General features: G+C 34.8%; 1 protein-coding gene across 2 annotated transcripts in view; it reads right to left on the bottom strand.

Annotated features, from left to right (window-relative positions):
• Window positions 1–309: 309 nt before the first annotated feature.
• LOC147079374 (RNA polymerase-associated protein CTR9 homolog) overlaps window positions 310–20,188 on the bottom strand; it is a 282,101-nt gene continuing 262,222 nt past the window's right edge. Inside the window, exons 1-7 of one of the 2 annotated variants that reach the window (XM_085940678.1) lie at window positions 13,934–14,010; window positions 6,759–6,853; window positions 6,318–6,440; window positions 5,170–5,407; window positions 4,667–4,939; window positions 2,759–2,934; window positions 310–784 (exon numbers count right to left, since the gene is read on the bottom strand). In XM_085940678.1, the coding sequence (XP_085796804.1) occupies window positions 2,913–2,934; window positions 4,667–4,939; window positions 5,170–5,177 (303 nt within the window). In that variant the 5' untranslated portion in view covers window positions 5,178–5,407; window positions 6,318–6,440; window positions 6,759–6,853; window positions 13,934–14,010 and the 3' untranslated portion in view covers window positions 310–784; window positions 2,759–2,912. Of the gene's footprint in view, window positions 785–2,758; window positions 2,935–4,666; window positions 4,940–5,169; window positions 5,408–6,317; window positions 6,441–6,758; window positions 6,854–13,933; window positions 14,011–20,188 lie in introns of those variants that run through there. The other variant, XM_085940671.1, reaches the window with a different exon arrangement.

Here is a 20,188-nt window from a genome sequence, read left to right as displayed (position 1 = left end):
ATGGTATTATGCTTCATAGGTAAGTTGATACATGTTCGTGATAATTTATTTGTATATTATTATAGAAAATTATATTTTAATTCTGAGCGTCTAGTGCGAGCACTACCGAAATGGTCTATGGTCTCGAACATTTGTAGACGAATGCGTTCGCTCACCCACAAACCAAACGCATGGCACGCAGCTTCATTTAGCAATGCAACGGGTGGCGTCTAGATGTATCTATAGTCTATGAATATTATGCTCTCTGCGAATATAATAATATTTTATAACAGCTGAGCAAAGGAAAGGGTGAAAAAATGAAATTCAACATTTATCATAAAACATCAATTATTTATTAAAATACTTTAAACTACCTTTCTATTAACAATCATCAATCCAAGAGGTACTTAACTGGGTGGTCGACTTAAACTTAAAAATGTAAGGAGGTGTAACGTGTAATTTCTTTGCTTGGTCTAAATGTATTACAATAAATCATCAATGTTATAAAGGAAAAATCATGAAATTTATGATACAAAAATTAATCAATTTTCTGTGGGTAGGTAGTTACATAGGTAAGTATTGAAAGTAATAAACTTCTGTGACCAATCAAAACGTGGGCGGACATTCTTCTCAGGATGAGCATCATGGTGTAGAGTAGAGAGCCGTTACAAGGCCCAACTCGTCTGGCTCGTAGCAAAGCTATATTGGCTTCCTGGAGTCGATTTGCATACGACACAGCTCGGGCCATGTAAATCAAATCATCCACATTATGGTGAGCGTGGAATTTGTTCAAACAATTCTCATACTGCAAACAAAAATGCATTGATAAGATTAAGCAAGCGTGTACAGAAATAAACAGAATATTACTTAAAGTATATGCTGTATAAACGTATACTACGTAGTCAACAATTTATTGTTTTTACATTTCATTGCTTGTTTGACCATTAGATGGGTGAGCAGCACATTGCATAGAAAGCCTTGGGGCATAGATAGCAGTGGTGAAGGGTGGAGGTAGGCTGTTAAGAACTGCCATAAATAGTGCACATTAAACTTTGTCAGTCATGCATATTTTTTTCATTGAAATAAGACAACTTACAGATGGTGTTGGGTTAGTTTTTAAAATTCAATTAAACCCTGCGAAAACAAGTCTTTTACAGATTAACATCCACATAGACTTTTTTGGAATACACTTTTTTTATCCCAAATTGCTCCATGAGATTTAGTCGATCACCCTTGTCATATAGATACACATATTTCGGACCATGAATTGGATCTACAATATGGCTGCTGCTCGCTATAAAGACGTGCTTGGTGAATTGTGTGAATCTCTAAACTGTTTTACAAGTTTCACAATGCAGATAATAAACACCTCTTCTCTGAAGTGTATATTGATCTATCTAGTATCAACGATGAAACAAAGACAGATGACAAAATGACTAAGATGGTTATACATAATTATTATATCTTTAAAAATGAAAGTTTATGTCTTGTATATTAATAAAAAATGGGATGATATAACTGCAAATCAGACTGCTCTAATTAAATCCAAGCTTCGATGTCATCTGGGAATTGATCAGTGACTTTCTTGAGATGTGCACGAGCTACATCTCGTTAAGATTGAAAGGTAGATTTAGCGTATAGTGATCCAAGAATTTTTATTATCTCGTAGTTCTTTGGTTGAGCCTTTATGACATTTTTGAAACATTGGGAGGCCCAGTGAAGGAATAATTGTTGAATACAATAAAACAACTTAATATATTTATACATTGGCTTTGCATGAATTATTTAAATTCGCCCACCATACAGTATTAACAATAATAATTACAACATTATAATAATATAGACTAGAACATAAATTTCAGTCCTCATACTTGATAAAAAAATAAGAAAAAACTCGGCAATAAAGTTGGATGGCAAAATTAAAAAGTGGTCACGATCCTCAGCCATGAGTGAACGACCAAGAAGAAGGATGTATGTGGCAGTAAAGAATTATGGACCGAGAAAAATGGAGGAAGCTAAGGGAGGCCTTCATCCAACTGTAGATCGACCCCGGCTGATGATGATGACTTGATAAAAAGCTTAGTGCCCATACGCACTTGCGGCAGGCCGCATCGCGGCTAGCCGCATATCGTTTTTTGTATGCCGGCTAGCCGCAGCGGCCTGTCAGAAGTGCGTATGGGTGAACAAAACAATTATTGTAAAGCAATTTTCTTAAGTGGTGAATACCAGGTCATATTCTATTATATACAAATTTTGATTCATAGATAGCATAAGGATCTCTTCGAATTTTCGTACTGACATACTAGTACTTTTTAATAGTTTAAATTAAATTATAGATTCTTCAAGATGTTACACAAGATTTAACAATGAAACATTCATCAATCTTCCATACATAACTCGAAACAGGTTCAGAAACAAACCTAATTGATAAAAATGTTAGAACATGACATGGGAATCAACCCTAGATTTATCGCATGCCAGCTGAGTCAGCTTGAGAAGATCCAAGATTTTTCGAATGGGTATTTTACTGAGGCTGTTCCAAGTTAACGATTTTCAATGAAGACTGTTACATTCTTAAATCATGTGTATTATTTAGGAATATCAACTGTTAAGCTGTGGACCCAATAGGTTGAGCAAACGATCAATTATATTTCTTGTAAAAAATATCTGTTATGAGACCTCTTCATGAGGCAGCCGAGATCCACATCGGATTGTAGGGCCAGTAAAAAATATATTTTTAACTGTACGCCTATACAAATATGATATAAAATATACATACATTCTCTGAATCCCCTCGATAAAATGATATACATCTGCTCGAGGCCAAAGTGCGGCAGGACAAATGCAGAAAGTGCAAACTGCGTAGCCTGGTCGCGGTTTCTCGTGCAAGTTAGTAACAGTTCTCCGCACACAACCCCCGATTCTCTGTGTTGTTATTGGACTTGGATTGTAACCCTGAAAACAAATTACAAGACAACTGAATGAACTGAACTGAGAAAAATTTTCACCCTGCTGAATTAAGCGGATAGACAAGGTTCTTGAATTACTATTATGATTACTAGATAGATGGAGCAATGAGATCTTTTTAAAATTTATGTAGAAAGGATTTTATTCTTTTCGTCATAAATTTCATTTCATACTCATGTGATATATGAAATTTATATCATAATATTTACATTAAGTATGTAATTTTATTAATCAGACATAATTATAGGTTCATATAATTTCTTCATGTTTTCTTTACAGACTTAACGGCCCACATGCTCAGCATAGGTAAAAATGGAGCTTTTATGGTATTCTTTTTCTTTTTTCTTTCGACCATGTCCGATCCTAATAGGATCATATGGGCCTCCACAGAGTAGAGGTTTGTATTGACAGATTTTGTTTTTAGGAGAAATGGATGTCAGCCATTTGCTCAACCTATTAGGTATATTCAGAGCATAATCCTGGACATTCCTTAAACGTTTTAGATAATCTATTTATATAATTTTGAAGCCTTATTATCCTTTATATTTATTTTAAACATTTGATGACTGCATAAAGTATTTTTATTACATAAAATAGTATTTTTTTAAACTTTTCGCTCTAATGTTTTAGAATATAGTCATATTTCGGTACATCCATGTGCAGTGGTATTAATATTTTTTAGATTCATTATTTTTTAAACGCATTTACAAAACCATTAGTAAAATTAATGTTAACATTATATAGTGACATATTTACGATAAAAAATTATATTTAATAATCTTTGTGATCCCAAATTTAACAAAAATTAGGCATTTTATTATTAAAAAATTGGCACGATTAACACATTTGAAGATAATTCTAAAGATACTAATTATAAGCTATGTCTTTGACCATTCAAATGTGATAAACATTCTACGAATAATGTTTGCTTTATAATAATTATTGACCTAAGAATAAGGTACTATTTTTTGAAATACGCCATATTTATTGGCATTTCCCAGTGGTTAAGCTACAACATACGGCCGTAGCTATAAATTGACAAATGATAAATGAAGTAGGGAGTAAGATCATGGTAATGCCCGTGTTTGAACATGTACCGATTTAAAAAAATATTTTTTTTCGGTTAGGTTAGATTATGGTTATGGCTACGGTCGTATGTTGTGGCTTAGCCACTGGGAAATGCCAATAGAAATGGCGTATTTCAAAATAATACTACCTTATTCTTAGGTCAATAATTATTATAAAGCAAACATTATTCGTAGAATGTTTATCAGTTGTGTGATTCATGCGCACTAGAAATCGTATCTGTGGATGATCAGGGTTAAATTATTGTTACACCATAATGGTTTTTCATTGGAAAAAATATTTTAAATATAAAATATTTTTTTTATGAGAAATGGATGTTTAGACACTTGCATTACCAATTGGATCCAGAGTCATGAGTCATGACTATTTAGAATTTGAATATAAGACAGATAATGCAAAATTGCACTTGGCACATGGCATTCATCCGTAAATCAACAAAACTTAAAAAAACATGAGAATTAATGGATCTTTGATGAAATATGCACACTCAATTTTGAAAAATTCTAGATATTCATTTTAACTGATTATTTAAAATATTATATTGAACTATTTTAAATGAGAGATGAGTATATTCTCATTTCACAGATTGACGTTTGCTGTGAAAAATATTTAAAACAATGTAAGTATCCCAAACCTTGCTTTATCCTGATTATTTAGCTTCATAAAGCAATGGCCCATGCCGAAACGGAGACGGAGAACAGCCAGGCGGTTGGGGTTGGTTCTCAGAGTTTCCCTGTAGAAGCCGAGAGCGCTGCGGTAGTCTTTTTTATTGAAAGCGATGCACACTTTCCAGAACAGCGAGGGGATGTTGTTGGAAGATTGATTCACCACAAAATTGAATTGCGCATCCACCGTCCACCACTTTATCACCCTCCAACAAGCACAAGTATGCTCGGCCCAAAAGATTCTGCAAAAAAAAAAAATACAGATGTACAGCATTTTCGCCGGTAAAGTAAATTCGGCTGTTGTATAATGAAAAATCAGTTGTTTTCATTTTGTTTTTCCAAGTCATGTTGTGAATGGATTGAACTTGTAAATTGTAAAGTTCACTTCATATTATTATATATAAAGAAATTTGAACAAAATTTGACTAGGTTGAATAAAATAGGTAATGAAAGTGGGTAGGTATCGTCTTACATGATCATACATGATGATTTTGTCGGCAGTGGTGTATAGGTTTGCGGCTTTGGTGAACAGATCCCGTTTCATGTTTATATTCTTTTCATGGTTAGCTTCCTGCACGCAGTATGTGGCGAGCATGTCCAGGCACCGCATCTGATCTTTCTCCGAGTTAGAATAATCGATGTTGGCCGCGGTGCGGCCCCCATCCAAGATTTTAATGAAGTCATCAGTTCTTTTTGTTTACGTACGGCACCTGTATAGAATACAAACATTTATATGAGAATACGCAATTTGAAAAATTGAAAGGACCCTCGCAAACGATGCTAATAGAAATCAAGATCCGACAGGTCCCATCCATTCATTCAAATATCATTCTCTCTGGACATAAAAATGTGGATAAATGTGGTTGAAAAATTAACCCTGCCTACATCGCAATAAGGGTTATTGTTGTACATTTCTTTCCGAAACGCTAATATATATATTATATTATATTGTAGCAAGTAGTTAAATATTAACTTTACCCACATTGCAAAAAAAGGATTATTCGAGATTTTTGAAAGATGTCTTTGACCTATTCTGCAAAACTTGCCCACTTTAATATTGTGATTTTGTATGAAACGGTGTATTATCATGGTACTTATATCAATGTATACAAACGAGTAAGTTTTAATACCGGCTCGGTTATTGTAACTTGGTTTCTATGGGGCACTATTTCTTTCAAAAAGTTTGAAACGCCATATGATTAGCAAGGTCTTTTTTCATTGAGGCATGACCATAATAGATTAAATTGGATTAGAAATCATGCATTCTTGCACGCCAATCGAGATATCGGGAAGATTCTACAGGTGTCACTCTTAGCACAGCTATGAAAAACGCCCAATGTTCGGTACACCATGGTATACGCTCGACTATGTGTGTCGAGACGTGGTGGTTGGCGATGGAGAAAAGCAAACACCAGAGAGTAATCATTACCCATAAAAATTGATTAAAAAAGTATTCATGTAGTTATTTAGTAAAATATTAATATACCTACTCAAAAGGGTTCGCCATCCAGATTATAATTGATAGTTTTTTTTTTCTACAATAGACTGTTTACCCTAGGAAATTGATGGTGACATTCTAACTTCATTACATTCCATGCGTAAAATCTTATAAGTACTTACTACTTACGCCAACATTGACATTGACCCAGATGATAAGTGGGATCTCTCTAGGCGAAGAATACTGAGTATTTTTTTTCATCTCATGCGGTAGGTAATAATTGTTCAGGATCCAACTTCGATCACCTAAAAACAATTTAGATTAGGCAAACGACATTGGTTACGTCACATGTCATAAAATGAAGTAAAATCACATCACAAAACTTTAGCTAGTTCAATGTAATAATTATAACGAAACTATACATTCAAAACACTACATTATTATAAAATAAGTGATGGTTTATCTTTAATAAACATAAAACATAAATATAATTTAAAAATCAAAATGTTTCGAAGTCGCATGACCAGGCACCTGCTGTAGGTACGAGGAACCATCGAGGAACTAAAGAATGACGTCATTACATTTTAAGTTACTAGAGTAAAAAATAATTGCGCTGTACTTACCCGTGTTATGGGAATTCACCGTCTTCGAGCTGCATTAGAAAACTTGGGATGCCCCGTAAGGAATTATTGCTTTGCCGTAATCTATTTTCACATTGCTGCAAAATTCATAATAATATTATGAAATATATTATATTTTCTTATAACGAATAAGAGCTCTCACAGACGGGATTCCGGTGTCGAGCCACCGAAGAATCCAGCCACTCTACACTGCAGTGGCTATGGCAGCCACTGAATTCATATCGCACCATCACAACTAAACTGCCACAAGTGTAAAATTATATGATTTGAGTTAATTATTACGTTTAATCGCTTCACCGCGGAACATTTAATTACTATTTAAATACCACGTTTATATAACATGCTAATTATATATAATGGCCACCAAATGAGGATACAACAGCTGTGCTGTCAGCGATGTAAGGATTAATAGTCTATCATTCATAGTAGGGGAAATGTGTTCAAAATGGCACAGTGGGGAAAAATAAACTTTTGCTCTACTGGCAAAATGGTGCAGTCTAACATGATGCAACTAGCTGAGTAACAATGCATGACCCTTCTTTTAAATATTCAGCCATATTGAGTTTACTCAAAACAGTCGTACAAGAAGATACAGTGGAAAGATTTGTGAACCAAACGAATATTTTTGCAGCTTGTCGACAAAAGGTAATATTACATGTATTTTATATTATTAAATCTATATATATATATATATAGATTTAATATAAACCAGCTTAAGTAGCCGTTATTAGTGTTCATGTACGATGTAAATTTATCATAATTACTGAGTGTAAACTGCATTTTTTTTAACGAATTTGCCAAATTCATTTGATTGGGATAAAATGGCATACATTATGGTAGGCTAAAACGGCATATTATGTGATTTATGATTTTATTGTTTCTGAAAGATTATGTTCCGAAATTACCTACGTAAAACTCTGTAAGAGACATGGGATACAATGAAAATAAATCAGGCAGTTTTAGCTGTGAAAATGAATGGAAGAACTTAAAGAAGGCATTTTTTAAATAGAAATAAAACAATAAAAACGGAGATAAACATCTTGGAAGATTTATGACTACTTTTCCAGTGGAAATTGAATGTCAAAATATGAAATTTTTATTTGATAATATATTTTTGTTTCTATTTTTGACAAATATTTATGTCGTTTGCCATTTTGTACAACCGGAGGGGTGAAATGATTTTTAACTACACGTTTTTACTTCTTATTTTTAAAGTAGTTTTACTTTATTCGTGCTCCGTTTTTATAATAAATTATACGTTTTGATATTCTTTTTTTCATTAAACTAAACACTATGCCATTTTGTACACCCTTCTCCTACATGTACCGAAAATTTCATATCTATAAGTCAAAGATCGTTCAATTTCTAAATATATTTCGAAAACACAGTACAAAAATGTGAAAGGAAACCAATTTTGCGTTAGGCGGTTTAATTTAAATGGTGCGGTTTCATTACGTTCGTCTAATTAATAATAATATAATAATAATCACATGTTGGTCGACGAATACAATACTATTATTATTATTACGACGTTGAATCATAAAGAAATTATTACTTGCCGCAATAAACTATGTTCTTTAGTCGATGCAGCTTTAACAAACCATTTATTTTATACAATGCGTATAGAATACGTTGTTTAATAATTATATTATATCTAATAGCTTTTTCGCAGGTACCTTTAACTAATATAGATACATACAAATACCAACTGAGATCCCCGGGGTTCCAGCGGCTAGCTCAGGAGTCCATCGAACCCCGGATTCACAAAAAAAGAAAGAAATTCAAACGGTTGGAGTATAAATAAAACACGGTCTTTCGTGCTCGTAACGTGGTCTTCTTATATTTTACATTTTCTTTAAACGTTTACATATTTTGTTTTAACAATAAGTTTCGCAGGTCCTATCCTATCGGAAAGGGGACGCTTACTAATTACTTTTTTCTTTTTCAAACTTCGCGTACCCACGCCATTCCAGCAAAAAGGACTCTCGTGATTGGCCAAATTTTATCGCGTGATCTTTGATTCGGCGAATCACGAGCCTGACCCTGGCGCAGGCGCGTCGAAATTTGGACGTTGCCGACAAGCGCGGCAAAATTTATTATATTTAAATACTTATATTTAGTCTTAAAATTATCGCTTTCATCCATCATCATTTATACTTTTTAAATTAAATTAAATTTATCTTAATTACACCTCCGCTCAATATGTCATTTTCACACACCGGACGAAGGCCCTTACTTATAAATAAAAAATACTTACGTGGTTGAGCAAGGAATCAGATTAGATGTTTTATGAAGCCGTTTCTAGAGGTCAGGGTTACGTTTCGACTTGAGCTACTAAATGATTATTTTACACCGGGAGAAGCCCGTCTGTAACAGGGGTGTATCACAACTAATATATACCTAAAGTAATACTATAACTAACTAAAATATACTAAACGTTAATTTATTTAGATTTAGAATATTTTATATCTACTAATCCGAAATGTCACACTATACCACTTACCGTGATTAAATTAGTTATAAGCCCTTAAGTAGATAAAATGCAGGCTAACGTTCATTTCTAAAAGAACACACGCCCGTTCTATTCAATCATGTATTTAGGTATTACAGGAGCGAACGGTGAAGGTAGGCTGTTAAGATCCGCCATAATTAGTGCACATTAAACTTTTTTAGTCATACGTATTTGTTTTTATTGAACAATTTAGAGATATTATTGGTTAGATTTTTAAAATCAATTAAACCCTGCCTAAACCAAACCATACTAATTTTGGTATATTTTGGGCGTTACGACAAAATTGTGCATATCTTTTCATTCATACTTATTTGTTTTCGTTGGATTAAGAATAAATATCATTACACATTTTATTGGTTGTTTTTTTTAATTCATTCAGCCTTGTCTAAACCAAACTATAAAAGATTAAAAAAAATTTATTCTATCTTTAAAATATTCAAAGTTATGTATGGTTTAATTGCATAATTTTAGATATTTTATAGATAGGTATTTTTTTACTATTATCTATTATGGCTTGGTTTCGCAGGGTTTAATTGAATTAAAAAAACGAAACAACAGCTTCTGTAAATTGTGGTGTTATTTCAATGAAAAAAATACTAATACCTGATAAAGTTTAGTGTGCACTATATATAGTGGATCTTAACAGCCTACCTCCACCCTTCGCTACTGAGGTATTATTATTTGATTTAAATATATATAACGTGGAAAGACACATGATTCATGACATGTAACGGCAGGTACCTTCCTACATATTTCATTCAAAAAACACTTTTGAAAATAAAAGGTTTTTATTTTTTTTACTTTTCCCACATTTTATTTCATAATTTTGATATACAAGCGCTTTTATCCTAGCGTAAATTTTCAATTGAATGACAGTAAAAAATATAGGTACATATTATTGAATAAAAAAAAATTATAGAGAACGTCGGTTTCGATTGTTTACTTAAATTAATATTAACTTGTTGGTGATATTTGTACTTATTTATATACTATGCATGGGTTTTATAGACTATGAGAAGGCGTTTGACTCGATAAAGAAATGTTCAATACTCGACGCACTCAGAAAACAAGGAATCCCTGGACGCTATATAAATATTTTCAATAATATATACAGTAGCGCAACAGCATCTGTAAATCTCCATAAACCATCGCGCAGATTTCCTATCAGCAAAGGAGTCCGACAAGGTGATACAATCTCACCTAAACTATTTACAGCTACCCTTGAAGACTTATTCAGGCAACTTGACTGGAATGACAAAGGGATCCCCATAAATGGAGAATACCTGAGTCATCTGCGCTTTGCCGATGACATAGTAATTTTCTCGCAAGACTCAGAAGACCTCCAAAGCAGAATGCAGGAACTCGCTGAAGTAAGCAACAAAGTAGGTTTGAAAATAAATGTAACAAAGACGAAAGTCATGTTCAACTGCTTTGCAGGCCAAAAAGAGATCCTCATCAATGGCACTCAGCTCGAACAGGTGAAAAGCTACATCTATCTGGGACAACAAGTATCTATAGATGGATGTATATTTGATGAAATTGTTCGCAGAGTAAAGCTAGGCTGGAGTGCTTTTGGCCGCCTGAATAATGTCTTCAAAAGTGACCTTCCACTGTGCCTAAAGCGCAAAGTGTTCAACCAGTGTGTGCTTCCCGTGATGACATATGCGTGTGAAACATGGACCCTAAGTAAAAGAGAGATCCAGAAACTTAGAGTAGCACAACGTGGTATGGAGAGGTGCATGCTGGGCATAACGCGAAAGGACAAAAAGAGGAATGAGTGGATAAGGAAGCAGACAAGGGTTTGCGATGTAATAGAGTTTATTAAAAGCCTTAAATGGAGATGGGCTGGACACATAGCTCGAAGAAGAGACAATCGTTGGACAAATCTAGTCATCCAGTGGTATCCAAGAAGTACAAAACGTCCACAAGGTAGACCTAGAGGCCGCTGGATCGATGAAATGATAAAGTTCTGCGGAAGTACGTGGCAACGCAATGCACAGGACCGAGAGAAGTGGAAGCAACTTGAAGAGGCCTTCATCCAGCAGTGGATAGATTCAGGCTGATGATGATGATGATATACATTATGAGATTGCCTAATTTTATCATAGAAAAATTTGCTGTGTTTAAAATTCACCTACCGTATGTTAAAAAAAAGGTTCCCTATCAATGACAAATTTTGTATTGTACATTGTAGTGATGTACGCTCGATAAATACAAACTTCATTATTCCCATCCTAACCAAATAATAAAAAAATATATTTCCTATCTATAAAATATCCAAAGTTGTGTACCTATAATTTAATCACATAAATTTAGATATTTTAGATGCCTATTAATATTAATTATGCGTCAATGATAAATTAAAATTTACAAAATAAATAGCGCCGAGGAGTTCAATGAAAAGACAATAGGTAATTAGACCTGGCTTCAGCAATAAAAATAATTACACGACAAAGTATGGTAAATACATTGAGAGAAAAACTTGTTAGTATTTATTTCTTTACATACCTACTTAAGTAGGTATTTTGAAGATGGTTGACCAAACTGATCTATTTGATTATAAACTATTGTCAATAATGAATTTCATCAAATCGATCGTAAGAAATTTTCTCACCAACACCACCATCTGTAAATTGTCTTTTTTATTGAAAACAGAATAATATAAATTTTTTTTTCAGAATCTGGATCAGTATGAAACACTGTTTTCATTTATGCATTTTATTTTGAAGAAATTTCTATTTAGCTAAAAAACATGCCTATTAATATTAATTATGTTTCAAGGATAAATTCAATTTCAATAATAATAATAGCACACGTGTCCCTGCTTTCTTTGTATTAATTTGTATTAATTATTATTATTATTACGATGGCCGGAGTTTCGACCGAGGCAATGAATAAAAAAAGGTAATAAAAACCGCGTTTGCAAATAATAATGAGTTCGAGCGGCTTGACATTGTGGCGGGCAAAGGAAAAGTGTGCGATTCTAGTAAACACGAGTATCTTCCGTCTGAACGCTCCCATTTAGTTATGTGTAAATGCGGAATCTCCGCCACACAGGTGGCTTAAAAAAAGTGCGATACGGGTGTCTTCCGTCTGAACGCTCCCATTTAGTTATGTGTAAATGCGGAATCGAGCCACGCCGGTGGCTCGACACCGGAATCCCGTCTGAAAGAGGGCTAATCGTCAACTTAACCCTTTGTCTATTGTACGGTATAACGATACGCTACGGCCTACGCCAATCGATGTATGAAGCTTCTCTAAGTAACATAGAAAAATAATGAATCATTTCAGCGTATAGGCATGTGGGGCTTATAAAATTTATATCAGAAATACGACTTGGAAGTTAAAGGCTTAAAATAGTATACGATCACTTCGTTATAGTTTTTTAGATCTGCTAACACATAAACAGTAAAAAATAATGATTCATATTATAACACAGCATAATAATTATTAATTACCTATTAATGATTTGCTGTATTTTTTGCCTAACAACGATATTATGGGTCAATGAGAAATGGGACCAGTCTCAGGAAATAAAAACTACAATTGAGATCGCAAGGAGCGCCTTTCTCAAAATGAGACGCCTCCTTAGCAATCGAGATCTTAACCTAGGTCTGAGACTGCGTATGGTACGTTGTTATGTGCTCTCAATTCTTTTCTATGGCATGGAAGTATGGACGCTAAACCAAGAGATGTCACGGAGACTTAAAGCTTTCGATATGTGGCTGTATAGACGCATCCTCAAAATTCCTTGGACTGACCGGGTGACAAATGTTGAAGTTCTCAATCGAAAGGGGAAGGACCGAGAAATTCTACGTAGTATCAAAACCAGGAAACTACAATACCTCGACCACATTATGAGAGGACACATATACAGCATTCACCAACTTGTCATTCAAGGAAAGATCAATGGGAAGCGTAGCAGAGGACGGCGCCGCATTTCGTGGCTTAATAACCTCCGTGATTGGTACGAGTGCAGCTCCACCGAACTGTTCCGGGTAGCATACGACAAAGATAAGATCGCCTTGATGGTGGTCGACCTCCGCTAGGGGATGGCACAATAAGAAGAAGATAGGTACCTATCTCTATAAGGTTTATAGATTTTTAATAACACAGGTTTTCAATACGCCGTAAAAAATCAAATTATATGTGGGTACTTATAATATAAGTATTATTATAATTTAGGTAACTATTCTATTCATACATATACTGCATTCCTAATCGCTGAAAAGCCTCAATTAAAATAAAGACTCAACTCGGTGTTGTCGGCAAGTTAGGTACCTAGGTACCTACATCTCGCCTTAATGCCCTTAATCAATCTAATATTACGTTCAAAGCTGACTGGAAGAACGAAATAATGAGTTTAATAATTCTGTGAAGATAAAAAAACAGGAAGATCGCCTCTCTTCTAATTATAGCAAGGAATCAATCATTTTGAGGCTGCTGTTGAGAGATGTCCCAAGACTACAAAATGTTATAAAGGTTTTCGCAACGCCATTTTTTCATTGTACCTAGTCACCCAAGCATTTTGAACCTATAAGATACCTAGACGAAATAATATAGCTTGCCAGCGATTATTATTAACCAATGCCCATACAGGTCACATTAAGTGAAAAAAATGTATGATAGGTAGGTACCTACCTACCATTTATTAGTAATCGAGTGGCAATAGTCGTGCATGATTATCATTTTTGAGGTTTTTACGCCGAATATGTATAATATGTAGGTACATATCTATTTCTATGTATTTAATTAATACATAGATATGGTGCTTTTATTTATGAATTGGTCATAGCATAGTAGTTGGCCGTTTCAACTTTTGGTTGATAAAATAAGGTGTCAGTCATTATTTTATTACGTCGTCTGTTGATATGTATAGCTTGGTCTCCATTTTCATACAGAAAAACTTGAACCAAAATTATTCCCTGTGATTTTTTAAAAAAAGTTATTGGTGAAGACAAATACAAACACTTCAAAATGATAAACACCAGAAAGGCTGTGAAGACACCCCAAAAAATTATAACTTGTTTCAATATTGTGGAGTTATTTTAAAACATCAGAAAATGAAAAGACCAGAGCAGCATTAAATTTCACTGCCATAAGGTAACAGCTTCTACTATGCAAATATACAATAATATTGATGTACCTACTACCTATGTAGGTATTCAACAGTTTTAAGAACACTAAATGATATGGAACCACAGTCTAATCACGAACCGACAATCATTTACATAATATTATTATCTCGGCAAGATGACATTGAACCATCCACATCTGTTTATTTGATCCACTGTGGTGCTGTTGAAAACTATGTATTCCGTTTAAAAAACCTACTAGAAAATTGAAGAAAAAAATTAATAACTTTTTTTTGCAATAGTGAAACAACAGTTGTTATTAAAATAGGTACGAGTAGGTAGGTACATAATTCGGAAAATATTATTCTTTGCAGATGATACATACTAGGAATTATCGATATTAATGGTATTATAATAATTATATAGTAACTATAGCAATTATTATATTTAACACAAAAAATATTACTCCAGTATTGGAAGATAATGACTTGTTTTTGTGTCTGCACTATGTGGTGCCAGATAATATCTCAGATGGTATTTCAGATAAATCCGGCATTCATAAGAGAAACAAGGACGATTCTGAAAGATGGATACAGAGAAGTACTAAAACCTGGTTTTTTCAATTATTTTTTTAATGGTTTTTTCATATTATTTTATGTTTGTTTTTGCAAAATCACTTATTTTCCACCAATTTTCTTAGAATTGGGCTCTTATCTTCAAAATTCTAGAAGCTCGTATATTTGTGTATTCCTTCGCTGCAAGGTTCTTTTGTGATTTCACATTATTTTTCGGGTTCTGTAGACCTACTAAATTTAGGTCCCGGACCTGTAGCCCTTTTTGGAAATTCAGCCCTGCTTGTAAGGGTAAATAATTACAAATTTGGAGCACATCTGAAAACCGAACAGCTTATATTATATTGTAGACCTTGTACGACTAATCGTTAATAAATAACCTAACATATTCTCACGAATCAGTTCTTACAACTTTAAGAACTATATACCTACATGCAATATTATCTCAATAACACGAAACGGAACGCAATTTTCAAAGAATCCACGAGCCGGAACGGTATCTATTAGAATTTCACGAACAGGAACGGCGCTCCGGTGCGTTCCGGTCTATTTCGAGCCCTGGCTTGGTTGTATATTTAATGATGCCAATGTTTAATTTAGACCAGTGGTCCTCAGAAAGTTTTCTTGTGGTCCGCAATTTTTGGGCGTCCAAATGCTAATGCTAAAATTTTAATAAAACCTGTGCAACTGTAAGTATTTGAGCATTGTGTTTTTGTCCTTAAATATATTAATGGTTTTACGTGACGAAATTAACTGCTATCATACGTTATTATATAATATGTTTTCCTTATACGTTAGCGGTGCGTAAAACGTTTCTAATAATTTCAGTAATCCACAGCTGTAAAAAGGTTTAGAAACACTGATTTCGACCATTTTAAGGGACAAATAAACATTTTAAACATAGTATAGAAGTCTGTCAGAAATTTGAATACCTGAATTGAAAACTATTTCAGTCAAACAAATAATTTAGATGGACTAAAATACCTTGTTCAGCAAGAAAAGAAAAAATACCTACGCCAGAAGGGAAAAGGAATCTGACAAAATTACTGAAAAATATGTGTTTACAATAGACAATGCGTTTTGATATATCCAAAATCTAATGTGTCCAGCGCATAATTTAAAACAAAACTTGCCATTCATAATTTTACTCTCTGCAACCAAAAACGATTGATGGTCTTTGCAATGTTTTGATTGAAGTCGAAAGTGGGCTTACTGCAAATTAGCTTTCCAGTGTAATAATATGTCAATAATTTACTCTTCCTCTTCTGCCTCTTTCTACGACGACGACGACGACGACTATAAAACCACTATTCTGTATAGTGATGGAGCAGGGAAAAAAACCAGGAAAAAATTTAGTACTCACCAATGCTTTATTAAATTAATATTGCAATGCCACGTAATATCACCAATGTACATTAAAAAAAGGAGAAGGACCACACTCAAATTGAGGTTGAACGATTCGCTCTGTAATTGAAATGAGGTTGAGAAATAAAAAAAAAGTGTTCATGCTGATTATATAACTGCGTTTAAAGAAGCCTGGAAAAACCTAAGCCATACCATGTCACAATCTCCGCCTATAGTAATAGGGAACGACTCTACCTACGCTATGACCGGTCCCAAGCCCGGATAAAGGATGAGGGTTTGTCGTAGGGTTAATCACCCAACACGGTAAAAAAAACCCTGATTACGAACCCCGGACTCCCCATAAACCAACGACCCAAGCAAAGAATTAAGGACAAACGATTATATATACAATGTGGCACATGGAACGTACGCACTATGTTGCAGCCGGGAAAGATGGAGGAGGTTGCAATTGAATTGCATAAGTATAAAATGAGCGTGACTGTATTGCAGGGAATAAGATGGGAGGGCGCAGGTTTCATAAACAAGAGAAACTACACTTTGTATTACAGTGGATCTGCAGGTACGCAGGGTCGCTATGGAACTGGGTTCTTAATCAGCTCTGATATCCGCAGGGCAGTACTAGGATTTGAGCCAATTAGTGAGAGATTATGTAAACTTAAACTGAAAGGTACACTTTTCAATATTACGTTCATCAACGTTTATGCCCCAACTGATGATGCGACCGAGGAAATTAAGGATAGATTCTATGAAGATCTGCAGAGAGCCTGCGAAAAAGTCTTCCCACATGATGCTCTAATTATCTTGGGAGACTTCAATGCAAAAGTTGGAAAAGATGAAGCATTTAAATAAGTAGCTGGGCAGCACAGTTTGCATCAAACGACAATCGATAATGGTGAACGTCTATGCTTTTTAGCGGCTGCAAATAATTTATTAATTAGTAGTACATGGTTTAAACATAAAAATATCCACAAAGGAACCTGGAAAATACCTGGAAGTAATACATGCAACCAAATAGAATGATCACATTCTTATATAAAAAAGAAGAGCGACAACAGTGGAGGATGTGCGCGTCTGCAGAGAAGTCAATTGCGATTCTGATCACTTCCTGGTGAGAGCAAAATTAAAACAAAAAATCTCCTTAATACTGAAAAAAGAAGGCCAGAGAAGAACTAAATGGAGAGCTGAAAAAATGAGGGATGAAGAAATTTTGGATAAATACCAGGAATCTATAGAAACAAACTTAAAAATGACTTTAATAACCGATGATGTGAATGTGGACTGGGAAAATACAAAAAACTGTGTTATCACGAGTGCCACAGAAATTCTGGGGGAAAACAAAGCAAAAATAGATGCAGGATGGTTTGATGATGATTGCAGGCAAGCACTGTTTGAAAAAAAATGAAGCAAGGAAGAAATGCCTACAAAGGGAAACTCGCCAAAATTACGAAACTTATAAAGAAAACAGAAAAACTGCAACAAAGCTCTGCCGAGAGAAAAAGCGATTGATGCTCATGAGAATACTTCAAGACATGGAATGTCAAAGAAGAATCAATGATCTCAGAAAATTTTACAAGACTAAATCCTATCAACCCTGATTAAACTCCTGTAAGGATAGTGAAGGACAAATGCTGATCAAAAAGAAGGACATTATGGAAAGATGGAAAGGCTATTTCACAACACTTTTAAATCAGGCTTATAATAATGGTCATGAGGAAACGGAAGAAGTATTGTACCACACTGCTGAGGAATTTATTGATGAGCCTACTCTGCCTGAAGTAAGAAGAGCATAAAGAACGCTGAAAAACAATAAAGCACCTGGAACCGACAGGATAACAGCCGAGCTGATAAAGACTGGTGGCCCTACACTGGAAGCAAATATCCACAAGATAATTCTCAATATTTGGGAAAAAGAAATTCTATCTGAGGAATGGAAGATGGGTATAATAATCGTGCCTATTCTGAAAAAGGGAGACAAAACAATCTGCGATAACTACAGAGGGATCACAATTCTAAACACAGCTTATAAAGTTTTCTCATCTGTACTGTATAGCAGGTTAATGATCTATGGTGAGGAAATCCTGGGAGAATACCAATGCGGCTTCCGACCAAATAGATCCACCATAGATCACATCCATCTCATGAGGCAAACTATGGAGAAAGCGCACGAATACAACCTGACACTCCACCACCTGCTTATTGATTTTAAACAAGCTTTCGCCAGTGTGAATAGGGATAAGATGCTGCAAAGCCTAAAAATACTGGGAATTCCCTTAAAACTAGTAAGGCTTATAAAAACCACACTGACGGATACTAATTACAAGCAGATCCAAACAGAGGATGATCGACCATGGTGGCACTATGAAAATAAAAGCAGAAAACGCTGGGCTGGAAATAAGCCAGTCAAAAACTAAGTATATGGTCAGCACACGCGATCAGGTACCGCTGCAGAATATAGTCATAGGACAGCATGCATATGAAGGGGTGGACAAGTTCACGTATCTCGGATCCAGCCTAAATACCCAAAATAAGACAGCAGAGGAGATAAAAATCCGCCTTATCTCCGGGAATAAATGCTGGCATGCCTGCAAGCGACTGGTGGGGTCGAAAATTCTAGGCCGAAGAAGTAAACTTCTAATTTATAAAACGATTATAAGGCCAGTGGTCACTTATGGCTGTGAGACTTGGTGCTTGACTCAAAACGAAGAAAACAAATTAGCTGTCTTCGAGCGAAATACTCCGCAAAATCTTTGGACCCACGTTGGAAAATGGGAACTACAGAATTAAAATGAACCACGAGTTGGAAGAGCTGATTGAACAGCAAACAATCATAAGACACTGTAAGTTCCAAAGACTACGATGGGCGGGGCATGTGGAGAGAATGCCTGAAGTTAGAGCGCCAAGGATCATGACGAAGTGGCTACCCCAACGGAAGAGACCCAGAGGCCGTCCAAGAAAGAGATGGGCTGACGCCGTAGAAATTGACTGGCTTCATATAGGAAGATCCGGTAACTGGAGAAGTGTGGCGAGAGACCGGAGTGAGTGGAGAGCGGTTGTGGAGGAGGCCAAATCCCACCCCGGGATGTAGCACCGTGGAAGAAGAAAAAGATACCATGTTACATATTTATGCCATCATTTTAATAAAAAAAATATTGGTGTTAGATTTTACAAATCCATAGGTACGACCAGGAGGAAAACTAATGACTTATATTCGAGCACTGCAATATAATGGATCTAATAAATGGAAATATTAATTTAAACTGCGTTTTGGTGAAGAATAGCAAGAGCTCCCTCCAATCTCTTTGTCCCTGTACGAATAAATTAAAGTACTATTATGCAACCAAAATTCTTTGCAGCCTTCCTCAACTATATCAAGAAAGGCATGAAATAAAATAACTAAGAATACCTTCAGTTCTTGAAAACAAGTATGGTGGCTGATTATCACTAATTTTATAATAATCTGTCATTTGAAAGCTAACTCGAAAAAGTTTATATGATTCAACAGAAAATTTAAAAACGCGGTATATAAAAAGTTCTTTTTATCTTGTAATTATTTGAAAATTAAGTTATCAACCTGGAAGCAATAATTGAATATTTATTTTAAAATAATAGTAGACTAGCTGCCCGAAACAACTCACTACGGAAGCAAATGCCGTGTGGTGTGAGATTTGCTATTTGTTAATGAATAATAAAATTAGTACATATCGCACCCCCAGTAAGATACTGTCGTAAGTCTGCAATGGGCGTTTTCGAGTTATGGATGTGGTTGGATTCGTATTTTTTTTTTGCTATTTTAATAAAATACTGTCGTATCTCAAACTCAAATAGTGTCAGAGAGAAAGCAATTAATACAGTACATTACTTTTCGAAAACTGTTAAATCGATAATAAA

Source organism: Rhyacophila brunnea, unplaced genomic scaffold (assembly GCF_057557595.1).
Source record: "Rhyacophila brunnea isolate RB1 unplaced genomic scaffold, BYU_Rbru_1.0 scaffold_1, whole genome shotgun sequence".
NCBI classification, from domain to species: Eukaryota; Metazoa; Arthropoda; class Insecta; order Trichoptera; family Rhyacophilidae; genus Rhyacophila; species Rhyacophila brunnea.
Note: the sequence above shows the minus strand (reverse complement) of the source record. Positions and strands in the feature narration are given on the sequence as shown.